Raw genomic sequence first — 18,823 nt, 5'->3', positions numbered from 1 at the left:
ATAGAAGCCACATCACAGAGCTCTAAATAACAAGCCCACTCTCGGGTTCATGGATTGAGAGCAGTGGTGAAATCCAAATTTTTTTACTACTGGTTCTGTGGGCGTGGCTTGGTGTGGCTTGGTGGGCGTGGCAGGGGAAGGATACTGCAAAATCCCCATTCCCACCCCACTACTGGGGAAGGATACTACAAAATCCCCATTCCCACCCCATTCCTGGGGAAATGATATTGCAAAATTTCCATTCCCACCCCACTGTGGGGTCAGCCAGAGGTGGTATTTGCCAGTTCTCCGAACTGCTCAAAATTTCCGCTACTGGTTCTCCAGAACCTGTCAGAACCTGCTAGATTTCACCCCTGATTGAGAGCCTCTGAAAAGCCAACAGGGGGGTGGGGGGGGTTGAACCTGTCTTTTGAGAGAAATGGTGTCCACAAGGGATGATGCAGCAGCAGAACACAATATGAGAACCAGAGTTCTGGTGACTTGTCTATGGAGATTCTCAACCTTCCAGGTCATTCTTGGGCGAAACATGTTTTTCCCAGAAGTAACTGGATTTTCTTGGGTTCCCCCCCCCCCACTCCCCGTTTTTTAGAACTGAAAAGCCTCTTGGATGAGAAGTGAAACTTTTTTTTTTTTTTTAATTTGATTTATATGCCGCCCTTCTCCGGAGACTCAGGGTGGCTTACAATGCGTTAAGCAACAGCCTTCATACTTTTGTATATTTTTTTAAAAAAACCCAAGAAAGTCCAGTTGACTTTTGAAAAAAAAAAGCACTTAACAATGGGGCAAACTCACTTAACAAATGTTTCACTTAGCATCAGAAATCTTGGGCTCAATTGTGGTTGTAAGTTGAGGACTACCTGTAAAGCAAATCAAATATCTTTATTACAGTCTTTGGTCAGCCTTTACGGTAGAAAAAGAGAAATAGTTTAATGGAACAAATTGTTAGTGGGAGGGGAAAAAATAGAATGATAAAACAACTTTTATAATTAAATGTTTGGCATGATTGTGTGACTTGATGAAGATATTTGACCACCAGGTATCCAAGTGTAATGTTAGCATCCTTTAAAAACGTAGAATTAATCAGTCTGACCCTCAAATTCAGAGATGATGTGGGTGATCAGAGCATGCCTTGAGATATCACAAAAACGACATATAAGAACAAGAAAGAGAGTTCCTACATCCCTGGAGCCATCAGGGCTAAGTCCCTGCAGATAAGAATTCCCATGAAATCTTCCTGCCAGCAGTTTGGGAATTTAATTAATTTATTTCCTCTAGAGCCCATGTTGGTGGGCACACGAGTTCAGCTCCGGCATACATGCGTGTGCCAGCCAGCTGATTTTCGGGCCTTCTGGGCCCACCAGAAGTAGGGAAACAGGCTGTTTCCTGCCTCCGGAGGGCCTCGGGGTGGGGAGGCTCATTTTTCTCTCTCCCCAGCCTCCAGAGCCTTTCTGGGAATCTGGGGAGGATGAAAACGGCCTTCCCCACCCCCACCTGAGGCTCTCTGGAGGCCAGAAATGGCCCGTTTGCCAACTTCCGGTGGGACTGGAAGGCCCATTTTTTGCTATCCCCAGGCTCCACAGCCTTTCTAGGTCCCACCGGAAGTTGGCAAACAGGCCATTTCCGGCCTCCAGAGGGCCTCGGGGGGGGAGGCCGTTTTCGCCCTCCCAAGACTCCCAGAAAGGCTCTGGAGGCTGGGGAGAGCAAAAATACCGGGCCTACCGTGCCATCGCATGCCAGGAGTGGGGGAGGAAGGGTCACGTGCGCATGTGCAGGGGTGGGGCGCATAGAATTATGGGTGTGGGCATGCACATGAACCCCTCCCTGCTCCTGGCACACAGTGGCAAAAAGGTTAGCCATCACTGCTCTAGAGTCATTAAAATAAGTGATCGTTTATTTTAAAACAAACAACATCACCATCCATAGTCACAATGTGAGTGAGATGGGCAGTCTCTAAATTTTATATCCAAATAAATAAATAAATAAACTGCAGGTACTTTATGTAAATCATAAAATGCAATTACATTCAGGGCAGAACAATGTACCCCCTTCTTAAAAAGCGGGAGGAATTCAGAACCCCAGTGGTTATTTATCTGCTGTGATGCTTGAGTTTATAAATATGCTAACGCAATGCTTCTCCGTCGTTTTACCTTCTTTGCCCCAAATCACTTATCAGAAAGTCCATTTCATCCCACTTTGAGCCAGTTTAAAAGTCTCTGTTGTGATTGGGTAATGGGTTTGTGTGTGGTTATCTAAAGAAAATCCACTTTTACCCAATTTCCGTAATTTGCCAGCTCTGGAAAACATTACGCTAAAACATTTTTTTAAAAAAATCAGAACAAATGAGAAATACGTAGAAAAAAGCAATTCTGAGAACAGAATTTTAATATAATAACATTTCAGTTTGAGAAGCAGACACATTAAAAATAGGAAAAATGATGAAAGGTGATGTTTGACCTTTCAAAACACGTTTGTTTTCTTTTTTTAAAATCAAACAGTATTTTACAAATTATCCGATGTTATTTGCGTTAAGGAGGGGGAGGAAGGGAAATGCATGTAAGAACTCAAACATTTGAAACTTGACTCATGTTGTAATTTTTGTATAGCTGGTTGTAATGGCTTTTAATACTATTTTAATATAGTTTCCTGCTCAGAGTCCCTTGTGAAGCTCACGTATGGTTTAACCAGCCATACAAACTGATGGAATAAACATAGATGTCTGATGAGGCCCAGGGTGGCAGTGTTAAAGCTTAACAGAATAACAGAGTTGGGAAGGACCTTAGAGGTCTTCTAGTCCAACCTCTGCTGGTGGACCTATGGCAAGTGTGCCACAGGTGGCACGCAGAGCCCTCTCTGTGGGTACGCCAGCTGTCGCCCCAGCCCAGTTCCATTGCGCATGCATGCACACCTCTCAACAGCTAGATGGTCTTTGGGTCTCTGCTGTGCATGTGTGGGGAGCGGGGCGCATGCAGGGTGTGTGCACATGCATGCATGGGTGGCAGGACGCATGCATAGGGGGCGCTTGCATTGCATTTCGGGGGTTCACACAGGCATGCCCCCTGCACCCCATTTTGGGTCTGGAAAGCCTCCTGCACCAAAATGGAAGCCAAAAAAGGCCATGGGGGTCACATGAGCGGAGGGGATGGGGTGCATGGGTGGGGAACACATGCACATGTGCAGGGGTGGGGCGCATGCATTAGGGGGCACTTGCATTGCATTTTGGGGGATCAGGCAAAGACGCGTGCATTCACATCCAGGCGGGCGGGCTTTGGGCCTCGGAACCAAAAAGGTTAACCATCACTGCCCTATACTATTTCAGACAAATGGCTGTCCAACCTCTTCCTAAAAACTTCCAGTGATGGAGCATTCACAACTTCTGGAGGGAAGCCGTTCCACTGATTAATTGTTCTAACTGTCGGGAAATTTCTCCTTAGTTCTGGGTTGCTTCTCTCCTTGATCAGTTTCCATCCATTGCTTCTTGTCCTGCTTTCTGTGTTAAGATCTGTGGACTTCAATTCACCGAGTTCCCCAGCCAGCACAGATTTTAAAGTTGCCAAGGTTGAGAAACACTGGTCTACAAGATGCTATTCTAGAGGAAAGACAGAATCTTCCAAGGTGTAGGAAGAATGTCCTCATCTTCTTTATAGTGAGTTTATTAAGGGGGGACCTCATTAAAGAATAGAATAGAATAGAATAGAATAGAATAAAATAGAATAGAATAGAATAGAATAGAATAGAATAGAATAGAATAGAATAGAATAGAATAGAATAGAATAGAATAGAATAGACAGAGTTGGAAGGGACCTTGGAGGTCTTCTAGTCCAACCCCCTGTTTAGGCAGGAAACCCTACACCACTTCAGACAAATGGTTATCCAACATCTTCTTAAAAACTTCCAGTGTTGGAGCATTCACAATTTCTGCAGGCAAGTTGTTCCACGGATTAATTGTTCTCACTGTCAGGAAATTTCTCCTTAGTTCTAAGTTGCTTCTCTCCTTGATTAGTTTCCACCCATTGCTTCTTGTCCTGCCCTCAGGTGCTTTGGAGAATAGTTTGACTCCCTCTTCTTTGTGGCAGCCCCTCAGATATTAAAACACAGCTATCATGTCCTCTCTGGTTCTTCTCTTCACTAGACTAGCGATGCCCAGTTCCTGCAACCCTTCTTCATATGTTTTAGCCTCCAGTCCCCTAATCATCTTTGTTGCTCTTCTCTGCACTCTTTCTAGATGGCCACTCCATCACCATGCCTTATCCTCGTTAACAAAGATGGCCCTCCCAAAGTTAATAAAATGAATCAAACTATTTCTGAAGCCTGCCTACAAAAATTAAGGAGTCCAAATCCAGGGGGGTGGGGAAAAGAGCAGAAGAATGCAAACAATTGTTCCTCAAGTTAGCACCATGATGATGAGCTTCTATATTGGTATGTGAGAAAGACCCTGAGGAACAGGGGGAAGAGATGCTGCCTAGGAAACAAACAGATAAGAGAGAGCATAGTCATACAGCTGCAAAATGGGCAGAGAAACAGACTCAGAAAGGAACCTCCTTAGCTTCTCGGGATATAAAGGAGACAGAGGGGGATTGGTACTTTCAGATTTGCAAGATTGATGTCAGCGTTCCTAGTTATACCGGACAGGAAAAAGACCCGATGAGCTACCTCTACTTTATTGTAAAAGCTACACTAGCAGAATCTTGCAAGTCTGAAAGCATAAATTGCCCGCCATCTCCTTTTCAGCCTGAGAAGTTAAGAAGGGTCCCTTCTGTCCTGAGTCTCTTTCTCTGTCATGTAGAGGAAGGCTGTATCCTCTCTTATCTGATCATTTCCTAGGCAGCATCTCTTCATCCCCTTTCCTTTTCTCAAGGTCTTTCTCACACACCATTACACTTTTGTAGGGGTCGGCAAAGCAAGGCGAGATGGGGGTTGGAAACTACATGTTACATATCTCATCATGCAAAAGCCGCCATTATGCATCATTGCACGATTACGTTATGAAATGTGTGATGGCATCATGTCATAGCTTCTGCTACATGCATATGACCAGCCCTTAAGACAGTGTTTCTCAACCTTGGAAATTTGAAGATGGGTGGACTTCAACTCCCAGAATCCCCCAGCCAGCGCTGCTGGCTGGGGGATTCTGGGAGTTGAAGTCCACCCATCTTCAAGCTACCAAGGTTGAGAAACACTGCCTTAAGAGGTTTAGTTCTAAAGGGTAGTTATTGTATAGCTCACATCGCATCTTTAATCTGGTTACTTGTTCCCTTTTCTGGTTTGCAGAGTCAGAAGTCAGTTCAATGGGCTAGGTTCCACATGACTCAAAGAACTAGAATAAAAACTTATCAAGTTCATCAAGTTAAAGTTTATGCAACTTTAATCGCTGAATAAAGAATTTGAGATTCCTGTTTTGCCCAGACACTAGGGAAAGATATTAACATCAGGGCCAAAATGTTCAGTTGATCCTGGATTATATCATATTTAACCCAAAACAATATTTTAGATTCCTTGGATCCCACTGAGTTTATATAGCAAAGGCTTATGTAAATCATCAGGAGATAAAATGAGATTAATGCTTCGTTTAAAGATATGTTTGCTCAGCCCCTATTGTTGCTCAATTCTGGGAGAAACATGTATTATCTCAACTTTCAAACTTGATGTAGTATTCTCAGAAGTTCAAGTCCTTTTGAATTACATTCCCAATGCTTGGAAATTGATATGTGGACAGAGAAAGCAAATTCTCACTGCCCTATTTTGTACTAAAATATTTATTCTTCCTTGTTTGAAAGGTAAAACATATGGCCCCCAAATATCAATTGTCTGCAGAGAGTCTCTGATTAGCAACTTAGGAACAAATCACTTTTCATTGAATGATGAATAGAGTAGAGTAGAGTAGAGTAGAATAGAATAGAATAGAATAGAATAGAATAGAATAGAATAGAATAGAATAGAATAGAATAGAATAGAATAGAATAGAATAGAATAGAATAGAATAGAATAGAACAGAACAGAACAGAACAGAATAGAATGGGAAGAGGCTTGGAATAAAAATTATAAATTGACCAGAGCTGCGATGTATAAGGAGAATCAGTATAATATGCTCCAAAGCTGGTATCTAGCACCTGCCAGACTAGCCAAGATGTTTCCCAATATGCACCCTAATTGTTGGAAATGTGGCTATGGTCAGGGCACCTTCTTTCATATGTGGTGGACATGCCCTGAAGCGAAAAGATACTGGAATAGAATTTGGAGATGGCTACAAGAAATAATTGGAGAAGACATAGAATTGACACCAGAAATATTTCTCCTGGGAATAGTAAAGAAGGGGTATGGAAAGAAAAAGATTCATCTGATAATACATATAACCACAGCTGCTAGACTGGCGTATGCACAACTCTGGAAAGAGAAAACCCTGCCACCAGAAGAACTTATAATTAGGAAAATACTGGAGTGCACAGAGATGAGTAAATTAACGTATGAAATAAATGATGAGAACTCAGAGTATTATACTATGTGGGAAAGGTGGTATGAATGGATGAACGACAGAATTAAAAAAGGAGTATAAGGTGCGATAAATAAATGGCAACAAATAGTCTAAGTGACACCAGATATATTTTATGTATATATGTATAAACACTGCAGATCCGATGTTAATAGAAGTGAGATTCTTTTTTTGTATATATATAAAATTCAATAAAGTATATTTTTTAAAAAAAAGAATAGAATAGAATAGGCTGGAAGGGACCTTGGAGGTCTTCTAGTCGAGCCCCCTGCTCAAGCAGGAGAACCTCTACAATCTCAGACAAGTGACTGTCTAAACTCTTCTTAAAAACCTCCAGTGTTGGAGTGCCCACGATTTCTGGAGGCGAGCTGTTCCACTGGTTCATTGTCCTCACTATTAGGAAGTTTTTCCTTAATTCCAGGTTGCTTCTCTCTTTGATTAATTTCCAATCATTGTTTCTTGTCCTGTCCTCCGCTGCTTTGGAGAATAATTTGACCCCCTCTTCTTTGTGGCAGCCCCTCAAATACTGGAATACTGCTATCATGTCACTCCTAATTCTTCTTTTCTTTAGATTAGTCAAATCCAAATCCTGCAGATGTAATTGAAATTCTTATGTACAATTTGTATATATATCCTTGTATAGGCCCTGTTTTTTCCTTCCTTCCTTCCTTCCTTCCTTCCCCCCTCCTTCCCTCCCTTCCTTCCTTCCTTCCTTCCCCATTCCAATCTTCTTCCTCCCCTCCTTTTCTCTTCCTCCTCTGCCTCATTCTCCAGGCTTCTTTCCACCAGCCATCAAATCTTGAACTTATTATTGTATCTTAAATTCAATTTCTGGAGAAAGCACTAGGAAATGAATGAAGTTACTAACTGAAGGCGAGCTGATTTAATTTTAGAGAAGGTTGGAAGGAACCAGAATGGGAAATGAACTTCATCCCCATCGTCAATTCAATATAATATTGGATTAGTACTTGTTCAAAACTTTGAAATCAGTTGGGTGCAAAGAAAAGACTTAGGAGGAGGAGGGAATCTACCAGCCACTGTCATATGTTCATTTTTTTTTTACACTTGTTCATATTTACTGCAAATTAATTAACTATCGTGGAAGGGTTAGCAACAGAGACAAAATTAACTAAATTTTAATTTGATCAAGGTTATTTTGGATGGGTCATTAGAGGTTAATCTCCTTGAAATTTAAATAAATCCTAGTAATTATGTCTAAATTTAAATTGACTGCTGTAAATGAGCCTATGCAGATTTGCGTCTACTAGCGTGGGTGCACTTCAGATAAATATTTTTTTATTATGAAGCTAAAGTATATATCTGGAAATATCTGAGCTGGAGATTAAATAGGAAAGCATCTGGGATGCTAGAGGAACTACAAGGCTGCAGCAAAATGCAAGATCAAATCCATCTTTAAAGGCACTTTTTAAAATGTAAACTAAACACTGTGGGAGGGTCTGAGTAGCTTTTTTTTTCTCACCATCTTCCATCTGCTGAAACTTGTTGGAAAGTTCTTTGGGAAAAAAGTTGGAACATCCTGCTCAACCAAGTTAACTTGATCAGTGAATTCATCGATGCAGAAAGCTAACCCAGCCTATCAAAGAAAGAAGCAAACCTGTCAAAAACAACCAGATTAGCATGTTGAGTAAAAACAGGATATGGGTTTGTAACGGAGTGGAGCCGGTGAAAAGCAGGGTGAAGTTGCTGACCGAGTCACTCTCTGGAACTTACACAACTCTTAAAGCACAGGGCATCTTCCCAACTCAACTTCTCTCCGTTAAAAGCCAGGAGAGCTTTAGAGTTACATAGGAAAAAAAAATCTTTGTGCCAATGATTTCTTGATCCTTTCATCAGCAAGAAGAGAAGCTTCTCGGCTCCAAATTGTCCAGGGTTGACCGTGTCTCCCTTGATGATGATTCCAGCACTCAGCAGGGATTGGTGAGCTCCTAAACCAGGATATCAAACTGGGGTCTCCATCCACAGGATGACAATCTAGCTTTGATTATATGATACAAACATAGTTTCTTCCTGGAATTGACTTGTCACTTTGGCAGCTAGCTAGACAGAGTAGAAAAATCATGGTAGCTCTGTGCTTGTAGGAAGCGCTTCAGGATGGGATGGAACATCATTTATTTATCATTTTTTAAATTATTTATACATTTTATTTATTTATTATTTATTAGTTCAATTTATATGCCGCCTTTCTCCGGAGACTCATTTTATTTGCCGCCCATCTCGTCTCCAACAACTTTGGGTGGAAAACCATGGACGATTATGCAAGCAATGGTAGACACCAGGGGCATCTAGGAAAGGATGGGCACAGGTAAGCATCTATCAAGATCTTGAAGGAGGGGGGAAGGAGGACATACTTTGCTAAAGAAGAAATCAATTTTCCATGCACTGTGATTCATCTTTCAAGCAAGCCTATTGACTCCTGCTTTGGGCAGGGGGCTGGACTAGAAGACCTCGAAGGTCCCTCCCAGTCTGATGATTCTAGTGCTTCTTATAAGTCAGAGAAAAAGAAAACAAGGCAAGTCGGGAGAGGGACAGGGAGGGGGTATTTACTCTTTCCTTTACAGTGATTGTGAGATGTGGTGGCTCAGTGGCTAAGACGCTGAGCTTGTCAATCAGAAAGGTCAGCAGTTCAGTGGTTCGAATCCCTAGTGCCGAGTAACAGGGTGAGCTCCCATTACTTGTCGCAGCTTCTGCCAACCTAGCAGTTCGAAAGCACATAAAAAATGCAAGTAGAAAAATAGGGACCACCTTTGGTGGGAAGGGAACAGCGTTCCGTGCGCCTTTGGCGTTTAGTCATGCCGGCCACATGACCACGGAGACATCTTCGGACAGCGCTGGTTCTTTGGCTTTGAAATGGAGATGAGCACTGCCCCCTAGAGTCAGGAATGACTAGCACATATGTGCAAGGGGAACCTTTACCTTTACCTTTACCTTACAGTGATCAGAATGGATTGTCTGAAATCTGCTTTTGAATTTTATAAAAGTACAATCTGAGGATGGAAGAGGATGGGAGAGACCTTGCTAATAAACCTTGTCCAGTCTGGCTAAGCATTCTGAAGTGATGGGTCCAGCACACCTGGTGAGCATCCTTTGGGACAAAGTTGCCTTCCAAGGATCCTTGAATCTAGCAATAGCTTCCCATTTAGAAGCAGTGCAGTTTAGCCTCTTCTATAACTGCCTTGTGACAGCTTCAAAGGCAGCACTCTCACACCCAAGCATACTTGCAAAACTTTGCTCTGCCTTATTTACCTGACAGGTGTGGATGGATGTTTGGCTCAGCTAATCTAATCTATATGGTCCTATCAAGAGCAACCGGCACACACAGTTTCAATAATTTTGTGAACCTTTGAAAGAATTATTGCATAACTTTGTCTGCACCCAACTCCAGTTCATCGAGACAGATGGAGCACTGTCCTAAAACAGTTTATTTGATATACTTTCCAACATTTAACCAAGAAATGAAACAGGCATAAAGTTTTTGTGTAATGTTTCTTTTTCTTAAATTTCTTAAATTACCACCATTCTCCCCCCCTCAAAAAAAGGAGGGGTTTCCTCTCCCAAGATTTAAACTATATGGTGGCGGAATCTGACTTTGCATCTTAATTTGCGTGGGTATCAGCTACAAAGAGAAAGACAAAAATAGAAGCTGTGTTCTTGCAAGGCGCTCACTTACCTGGCCACTTAACAATCTAAGGACAATGTTCACACAAGCTAAGTTTGGCTAGTATTAACCTTGGTTAATTTCTTTAAGGTTTAGCCAAGGGCACGAATTCAACAAATTTGGCTGGTTCTTTGCTCTGTACCAGGCTTAGAAAATGGGTCAGTTCGGTAAGCGGGTTCCCTGCCTCGTGTGAACAAAACCACCGGGACACCTTCTCCTAACCACGGCCCTCTTACCAGACCAAAAGAGTTCAGTGACTCTGACACGCGGGGCGAGGGGAAGCACTGCTGACAACCCAGCAGAAGATCCCAGGGACCGACCGGGATCCCCTGAAACAAAGTTCTGGACCGAAGAAAGAAAGACAGGCCGAGACTCACATGAAAGCGTGGTAGATGAACGCCCAACCTCGGGGTCTTTCCAGCACGTTGTAGAGGCAGTTCTGAAGGCGACGATATCGCTTCTGCGACGTGGATCGAGCTCCGGAGCCCCCGCGTGGGACCGGTAAGGGGGTCCCGAGGAGTCCCAGGCGCCTGGGGCTGGATCCAGCGGAGGCGGCGGGGGTTGCCTCGCTCTTCTCGGTCTGCACGGCGGTCAGGGCTACGAATTCCACGCGCGGGGCTTCTCCGCCGCCGCCACCACTACCGCCGCCGCCGCTGCCGCTGCTGCCGCTGCCGTGGACCGCGGACGGAGGCAGCACGGAGCGGTCCCCGCCTGGAGCCCCGGCCATCGCGCTGGGCAGGAAAGGCGAGCGCACTCACGGCATGGAGAAAGCTGAGTTCCGCGGCAGGTCAGCCCGGCATGGCTCGGCTGCCCGGAGGGCTGAGGGGCTCCGCTGCGATGCTGCCCGCTGGCGCCAGCCCTCCGGAGCCGTCTTTCCCTTGGCAGGGAGGATGGAGATTGAGCTCCCTCGGCCGGGCTCAGGAGGCAGACGGAGCCTGAGACTTGGCCACGGGATGCGCCCTGGGCGCACACGGGAACTCTTGCCGAGCAGCCTTGCGCGCTCCCCGCCGGTTCTTTAAGCCACTCGGGAAAAGCGTGGGGAGGGTTAGAGGGTGGGTGGGTGAGAGAGGCAAGTGGAGGGACGCGGATCTCCCTCCCCGCTTCCTCGGCTGGATGCTGCTTCTCCGCCTACGCCCAAGTTTAGAAGAGTTGCCGGCTTCGCGTGGCGCTGCGCTTTGGAGAGCTGGGCAGTGTCAAGAGCGCGGCCGGAGAAAACAGAGGCGGCAACAACAGCAGTAACAGCGATTTCTGCCGCCGCCACCGCGGGCTCTTTCTCCTCCTCTTCCCTCGGCCCCTCTCCATCCTGCTGGCTTCTCCACCTGCCTTTTGCTTCCCCGACTCACATGGCATCCTTCTCTCCCCCCCCCACGCCCTCCCCCCCACAACCCCCGCCTCGCCGGCTCGTCTTTCCGACGACGCTGCAAACCCTCGACGCTGAAGGGGCCGGGCGCCCAGCAGCCAGCCACGCCTGCCGTCTCTGCCTTCGCCTTCGCCTTCGCCTTCTCCTCCCTCCCGAGCAGGCGACTAGCCGCGGCTGGAAGGAAGCGCGACTTTCAAGCTCCGACGCGGACGGTGAGCTGCGCGCCTTCTTCTTCCAGACACGAACGAGAATGGAAAAGTTCCTTCAAACGAGCCATCGGTCCCCAAGTTTCTGCTGTCTGCCGGGGGGGATTTCTTCTTTCGTTCAGCCGGTCCTGCGCCCACATTCGCGATTGCCCACTCATCAAGGCCAATTCGCCACAGCCAATTTGCCACAGCCAATTCGCCTTAGGACAACTCGCCATGGGCGACTCCGGCGCGGGACCATTCGCCACGGAACCAAAGTTACATTAGAATAGAATAGAATAGAATAGAATAGAATAGAATAGAATAGAATAGAATAGAATAGAATAGAAATCTTTATTGGCCAAGTGTGATTGGACACACAAGGAATTTGTCTTGGTGCATACGCTCTCGGAGTACATAAAAGAAAAGATACGTTCATCAAGAATCATAAGGTACAACACTTAATGATAGTCATAGGGTACAAATAAGCAATCAAATCATATTAGAAAACAGTCAATATAAATTGTAAGGATACCAGCAACATGGTTACAGTCATGCAGTCATAAGTGGAAGGAGATGGGTGAGAGGAACGATGAGAAGATTAATAGTAATAGTAATGCAGACTTAATGAATAGTTTGACAGTGTTGAGGGAATTATTTGGTTAGCAGAGTGATGGCATTTGGGAAAAAACTGTTCTTGTGTCTAGTTGTTCTGGTGTGCAGTGCTCTATAGCGTCATTTTGAGGGTAGGAGTTGAAACAATTTATGTCCAGGATGTGAGGGGTCTGTAGATATTTTCACAGCCCTCTTTTTGACTCGTACAGTATACAGGTCCTCAATGAAGGCAGGTTGATAGCCATTGTTTTTTCTGCAGTTCTAATTATCCTCTGAAGTCTGTGTCTGTCTTGATATTAATTTATGTTAATATCGAAGAAATGGTGGAATAGAATCATTAAAGAAAGGATACCAAAGGAGGAAATGTGACCAACAAAAAATAAAAATATTTTTAAAATTATTTTAAATTATTCAATGGAATGGTTGAATGGTCCTGTGGCGAGTTGGCCACAAGTTGGCTTTGGCAAATTGTCCCATTCCACCCGAAGCAGGCCTCTTTCCTGCAAATCCAAGATTTGGCTCAGCCTGATAGCTCTCTTGGTTCTTTAACCTCTGAAATGTGTTTCCAGGGATTCAGCTTTCCCTTCGAATAAAAGCAGGTTTGCCCTCATGGTGGCCCTTCCAATCTTTTGGTTAAAGGCAGTGAAGACAAACACTCGCATGACTGAATTTTATTCAAGGAAATGTCTTTGATTAAAGGCAGTTGATTAATTGCTTCCTCCATGGTCATGATTAATTACAATTAGCTGGCAAGTTTGGAATGAGGATGAAGGCTGTTGAAGGCGAGGTCCGCTGGTTTGTGTACCCATCAGATGAGGGAAAGCAAGGCACAAAGCAAAGTGAACAAAATGGGGCTTAAATTAAGTGTAAAGAAAACCAAACCAATGACAGCAGAGAGAGCAGGGGTCAGTAACACGCTGCTCTGGAGCCGCATGTGGCTCTTTCATCCCTCTGCTGTGGCTCCCTGTCACCAGTCAGCTCCACAATTGATAGGGCCCTTGGTTAGGACAGGTAGAGGAAAAAGAATGCTGCACTAGGAGGAGTCTCTATGGTGGGGGAACTGGACTTCCGGTCGGCTCCAGAATTGAATGGGGGGCTTCTGGTTAGGACCTTTGTGGCTCTTTGAGTGTTTAAGGTTGCCGACCCCTGAGGTAGAGCAACCAACCTTAGAATTAACAGCATAGATAAAGAAATGGTGGAGAGATTCTGCCTCTTAGGATCAACCGTCAGCTGTAAAGGAAGAAGCAGTCAAGAAATATGCCACAGACCAGCAATTGATCACACCACTGCAAAGGCCTTGGAAAAGGTATTCAAATGTTGTGATGTGTTTGTACCTACAAAGATCAGAATTGTGCAGGCTATGGTGCCCTCTGTGACATTCTATGAAGAGCTGAGGTGGTGCAGTGGTTAGAGTGCAGCACTGCAGGCTACTTCAGCTGACTGCTAGCTGCAGTTCGGCAGTTCAAATCTCACCGGCTCAAGGTTGACTCAGTCTTCCATCCTTCTGAGGTTGGCGTTGTGACCTAGGCTTCCTGAGTCATTAAAACACACGAGCAGTCCCAAAAACTCTTCTATTGCAACAGCTGTGAATTACCTTCATTCACAGCTGAATCCCAATTAGTTGCAATTAGTCCCAAAAAGTCCTTTGGGAGAAGTCCTTCAGGATAATCACCAACCTTTATCTCTCTTGACACGCTGTCAAAGACCTACTTGGCAAAGCCACATGGAGTCCAGAATCAAACAGAGATGCTGACTGGGAACAGAATTAACAACGTTGCTTTCCTACAAAGGGCCCATGTGCCTTTGCTCCTCTTTTAAGCCTTATGGGAGGGGCCAATCATCTCCAGGCCTTACTCCCAAGTCGTCCCTTTAGTTTTAACTGTTCTTGCCTTCTGGCAGCTCTGCGCATGCGCGCACTAGGAACAGTCTCTTCCTGTTCCTCTGCCTCTCTGCTGTCTGACTCTGGATATCCGGAGTCCACACATAACTCCCAGATGGCCCTGGCCCCATCTCTGCCTCTGATGCAGAGCCCTCGTCCGGGCCTTCCCCTGACTCCAGGACTGGCCCATGTTCCTCCCCAGCCTCCTCACTGTCCGACTCCGCTGCCAGCTCCACAGGCTGCTGGTGGATCATAACACTTGGTAAAATGAGGACCCAGATTGTTTGGGGGCAATATGCTAACTCTGTAAATCGCTTAGAGGGGGCTGTAAAAGCACTAGGAAGCGGTATATCACTCTAAGTATTATTGCTATTGCTATGGATGGTGTTTGGGTGTGAAGTGAAACATTTTCAAAGGAAAAAAAATTAAGGAGTCCAGTTGACTTTTGGAAAAAGCACTTTTGAGACAACCATGACCTGGATGACTGAGCATCTCTACAGACTTTTAACCAAACTCTGAATTAACAGCGAAGATAAGGAAGTGATGGAGAGCATCTGCCTCTTAGGATCAACCATCAACTGTAAGAGAAGAAGCAGTCAAGAAATATGCCGCAGTTCAGCAATTGATTACACAGTTGCAAAGGAAAAGATATTCAAATGTTGGACATTTTTGTATTCATTTATTTATTTAGTCATGTTTGTGTGGTGAATATTGGAGGTGGTGACTCTTTGAGAAGTATGCAAAGAAATTTCATTTTAATGTATGCCAATTAGTGTAATTAGTGTATATTCAAAGTGACAATAAAGTTATTATTCTATTCTATTCTATTCTATTCTATTCTATTCTATTCTATTCTATTCTATTCTATTCTATTCTATTCTATTCTATTCTATTCTATTCATTGTGAATTAGATGCCACCTTGGGAGAGAGCCTTTTGCGTTCCATATGGAGACAGGAAGATACACACGAACTTAGCAGAAAACCTACCACTTTTCTCATTGGCTGTCAACAGGTGTATTGATATTAAAAGACAAAGTCATTTTTTTCCAGATCATTCAGTTTTACAGCATTGTATGTGCAAATCAGAGGCACGATGGCTCAGCTGTTAAAAATGCTGAGCTTGTCAGCTAGAAAGCTGACTGCCTGGGTTTGAGACCTGAGCACCATATGACAGAGTGAGCTCCCGTTCCTTGCTCCAGCTCCTTTCCACCTGTTAGTCCGAAAGCATGCAAATGCGAGTAGATAAATAGGTTCCACTTCAGTGGGAATATTACAGCATGTCACGCGCCTTGGTGTATTGTCATTCTGGCCACATGACTATGGAAATGTCTTCAGACAACACGGCTAAGAAACTGAGATAAGCCCCACCCCCTAGAATCAGACACACCTGGATGGGGGAAACCTTTCCCTTTACCAGGCACAAATCAAATGGCTGCGAAAAGCAGAGGTTTGGGGTGATTTGCAAAGTTGGCAACTCTGCCCACATTGTGGTTTTGTGAAAGCTTTGCCAACGCTTTGAAGTACGACTGAGTGCTCAGTTTAATGGATCCTCTTAATAGAATCCTAACTACAAGCTGATTAATTGGGAGGGGCCTTCTTTAATTGGACAGGAAAACAAATGGAAAATGGAATTGGTGGTGAATAGAGATGGCATCCAGTCTTGCTCTTCACATAGGGGTGGGAAAATAGTATTTGTCCCTTACTTCAAAATGATCCTCCACCAACCTTCAGTCACCCTGCTGGCTGGATGAGGAAGAGAGAAAGGGGTACCCTGCCTACTATTATCCCCACAAGGGCCCTGTGGGGTGAGATGAGTTGAGAAAGAGTGACTGGCAACGCAACTGGTTTTCATACTTAAAGCAAGACTAGAACTCACCATTTCCTGGTTTCTAGGTCAGCACTGACATTCAAACTGACTGTCTTTCTTTGCTTTCTTTCTATTCTTTTTTTTTTTATTGTGAAAGATTCCAACATGGCTTTCATTAAAATAATAACATGTAACTGCACTAGGGCATATTCCAATCCTTGCAACAACAACAACAACAACAAAAAAGAATTACTTTCACATTGCACTTAGAATGACAGGACTGGAAATGACTCTTTAGATTGGTATTTTTTTCCCCAAACTTGGTAACTTTAAAATGTGTGGACTTCAACTCCCAGAATTCCCCAGCCAGCATGAGTTCTGGGAGTTGAAGTCCACACATCTTAAAGTTGCCAGGTTTGAAAAAAAACCAACCACCCAGTTTTAGATTATCAAGTCTGATCCCTGCTTAGAACAGAACTCTCGGTGTAAAGCAGGGGTGAAATCCAGCAGGTTCTGACAGGTTCTGGAGAACCGGTAGTGGAAATTTTGAGCAGTTCAGAGAACCGGCAAACACCACCTCTGGCTGGCCCCAGAGTGGGGTGGGAATGGAGATTTTGCAGTATCCTTCCCAGTGGTGGGTTGCCCCCGGTTCGCACCGGTTCTTTAGAACTGGTAGTAAAACCATCGGGAGGCTCCGCCCACCGACCCCGACGTCATCAGAATGCTTCTGTGCATGCACAGAAGAGCGCAAGCACACACGTGCAGCCCCGTTGTGAACGGGTAGTAAAGGTAAGTAGAACCCACCCCTGATCCTTCCCCTGCCATGCCCATCACGCCACACCCACAGAACCAGTAGTAAACAAAATTGGATTCCACCACTGGTTTAAGGTCTCCAGCCAATGTCTTACTGATCTTCATTGAAGGTGTCCAATAAAAGGAAGGCCTCCACCAACACAGACAGGGCAAGCCATTGCAATCTAAACTGAGAGCAAACCCCACTCCTTACTAGCACTGATGATGTTACCTACTGTGGATAATGAAATGTCTGTACGAAAGCAACCAAACTCTGACAGCACCAAGAACCCCAATCTGTCCCTAACTGGGCTCTTCCAATGGTGCCCCCATCATCGCTATAACTGTGTCCATTCACCTTGCTGAGAGCTTCATTCTCTTCTTGTCCTCCCTTCCACCTTTCCCAGCATTAGAGCCTTCAGCAGAGAACTACTGGTAGGCCTTCACATAAAGCATCATATAAAATTATTTACCATGCTCCGTGCATTTCTTACTTTATTTCCCATGCTTTTTTTCCCCCTCTAGGCAGACTGCAATGTTCTAAAAATGCAATTGAAAAATTTAAAAGAACTGCACCTTAAAAGAGCAGCTAAAATACACCAGGTATGGAGGCCAATAAATTGGCAGGAAGGGAAAAATGTACTTTAAAAAGCTCCATTGCAATGTACGTGTTAATTGCCCTTAAATGCCGCGATGTGCTCCGAGTGATGCGTCAGAAGAAGCATTTCCAAAAATTACAATAAACAGTAATAGAGGCTGGCTTTATGAACCCTCCCCAGTGGGCTTCTGCTCCTTTCATTTTGCCTCTCTTTCCAGAGTGCTGGAAACAGGAGATGTGTGTTCCTGTCACCTTTTCCCCCGAGGAGCCGATATAAAGATCCGGCAATTTAAGAATCAGCCTCTTGAGAGATACAGTGAGCTGTACACAGAATGAACTGGGTTAGTTAGTTCATTAGATGCCAACCTCGTCTCGTGTGAGCTGCTGAACCCTTCCTGGCTGAGGGACCCTTTTCCAAAGACTGAGAATTTAAAACATAAATGGAAGGCAACTTCATCTAGACTCACACAATCATTTGGCTCCAGGCTAGGCTCCTCTCCTTGCTACATCTTGTGGCAGTGTGTTCCAGAAGGTAATTTTTTTAGATACTGTGGGAAATTGTAATTTAGTCATTCCTTGGAGCTGCTATTAATGTACAGAATTAGATAACTGAGAGACAAAAAAAAATCCTTCTCTGTTCAAGATCTGAGGCAATAGGCATGAAAATTACATATTGAAAGTATTCCCAAATCCCTCCCCCCCAAGGACCCTGGCTGAATGTCCAATCCCTAGCCTCCCAAAGCATCATGTGAGGTGCATCTTCAGATGGTCCCATCCCTCTGGTATGCCAGAATGGTTGACCTTGACGGACTATCAGCAACTCTGTTCAGCTGTGCCGAAGACGATGAGAAACTTCCCCGCTTTCACTCCCTTTTACGAGACATCTCCACCAGCTCACTTCTCCCTCCCAAATACCTATACATCCCCCTCCCCATTATTATGGCAGTCGATAGCAAGCATAGAGGCTTGTAATTTAAATCTTCCAATTTAAGAAAGTAAAAACTCTTGAAACGTGGCTGTTCAAAAGGAACCTTTTATTAAGCAGAAGTGACAGCAATGTATTCAAAGCACCGTCTGAATACCCTTAGGCAAGACAAGTAGGATTAAAGCAGTAGAGACCCCTCCCTTTAAGTCAGAATGCAGATTTTAGTCAATACACAAGTGTGAAGATGCTTTCTTTCCCAGTTTCCTTGAGAACACGAACAACCATGCATTCACACTGTTATCCTTTAAAGTGAAACAACCCACATGGCTGTCATAAACATTCCTCCACATAAAGAGGATCTCAGGGCTCTTTGGTGCCAGGATATAGGTTGTAAAATATCTGTTGACACAGGCAATGCTAGTAAATCGAATCCAAGTCTCCCCCTTCTCCCAATTGAATGGCAGTATCACATTTAGGGATCTGACAGGCTATAGTGCG

General features: G+C 44.5%; 1 protein-coding gene across 1 annotated transcript in view; it reads right to left on the bottom strand.

The window, feature by feature from the left end:
• KCNQ4 (potassium voltage-gated channel subfamily Q member 4) overlaps positions 1–10,890 on the bottom strand; it is a 124,163-nt gene extending 113,273 nt beyond the window's left edge. Inside the window, exon 1 of the mRNA XM_070949328.1 lies at positions 10,541–10,890. Coding sequence (XP_070805429.1) covers positions 10,541–10,890 — 350 coding nt within the window. The remainder of the gene's footprint in view (positions 1–10,540) is intronic.
• Positions 10,891–18,823: the final 7,933 nt, after the last annotated feature.

Source organism: Pituophis catenifer, unplaced genomic scaffold, assembly GCF_029215685.1.
Source record: "Pituophis catenifer annectens isolate HBS135680 unplaced genomic scaffold, rPitCat1.0.hap2 SCAF_9, whole genome shotgun sequence".
Taxonomy (NCBI): domain Eukaryota; kingdom Metazoa; phylum Chordata; class Lepidosauria; order Squamata; family Colubridae; genus Pituophis; species Pituophis catenifer.
The sequence above is the reverse complement of the archived record's forward strand: the minus strand, read 5'-3'. Positions and strand labels throughout refer to the sequence as shown.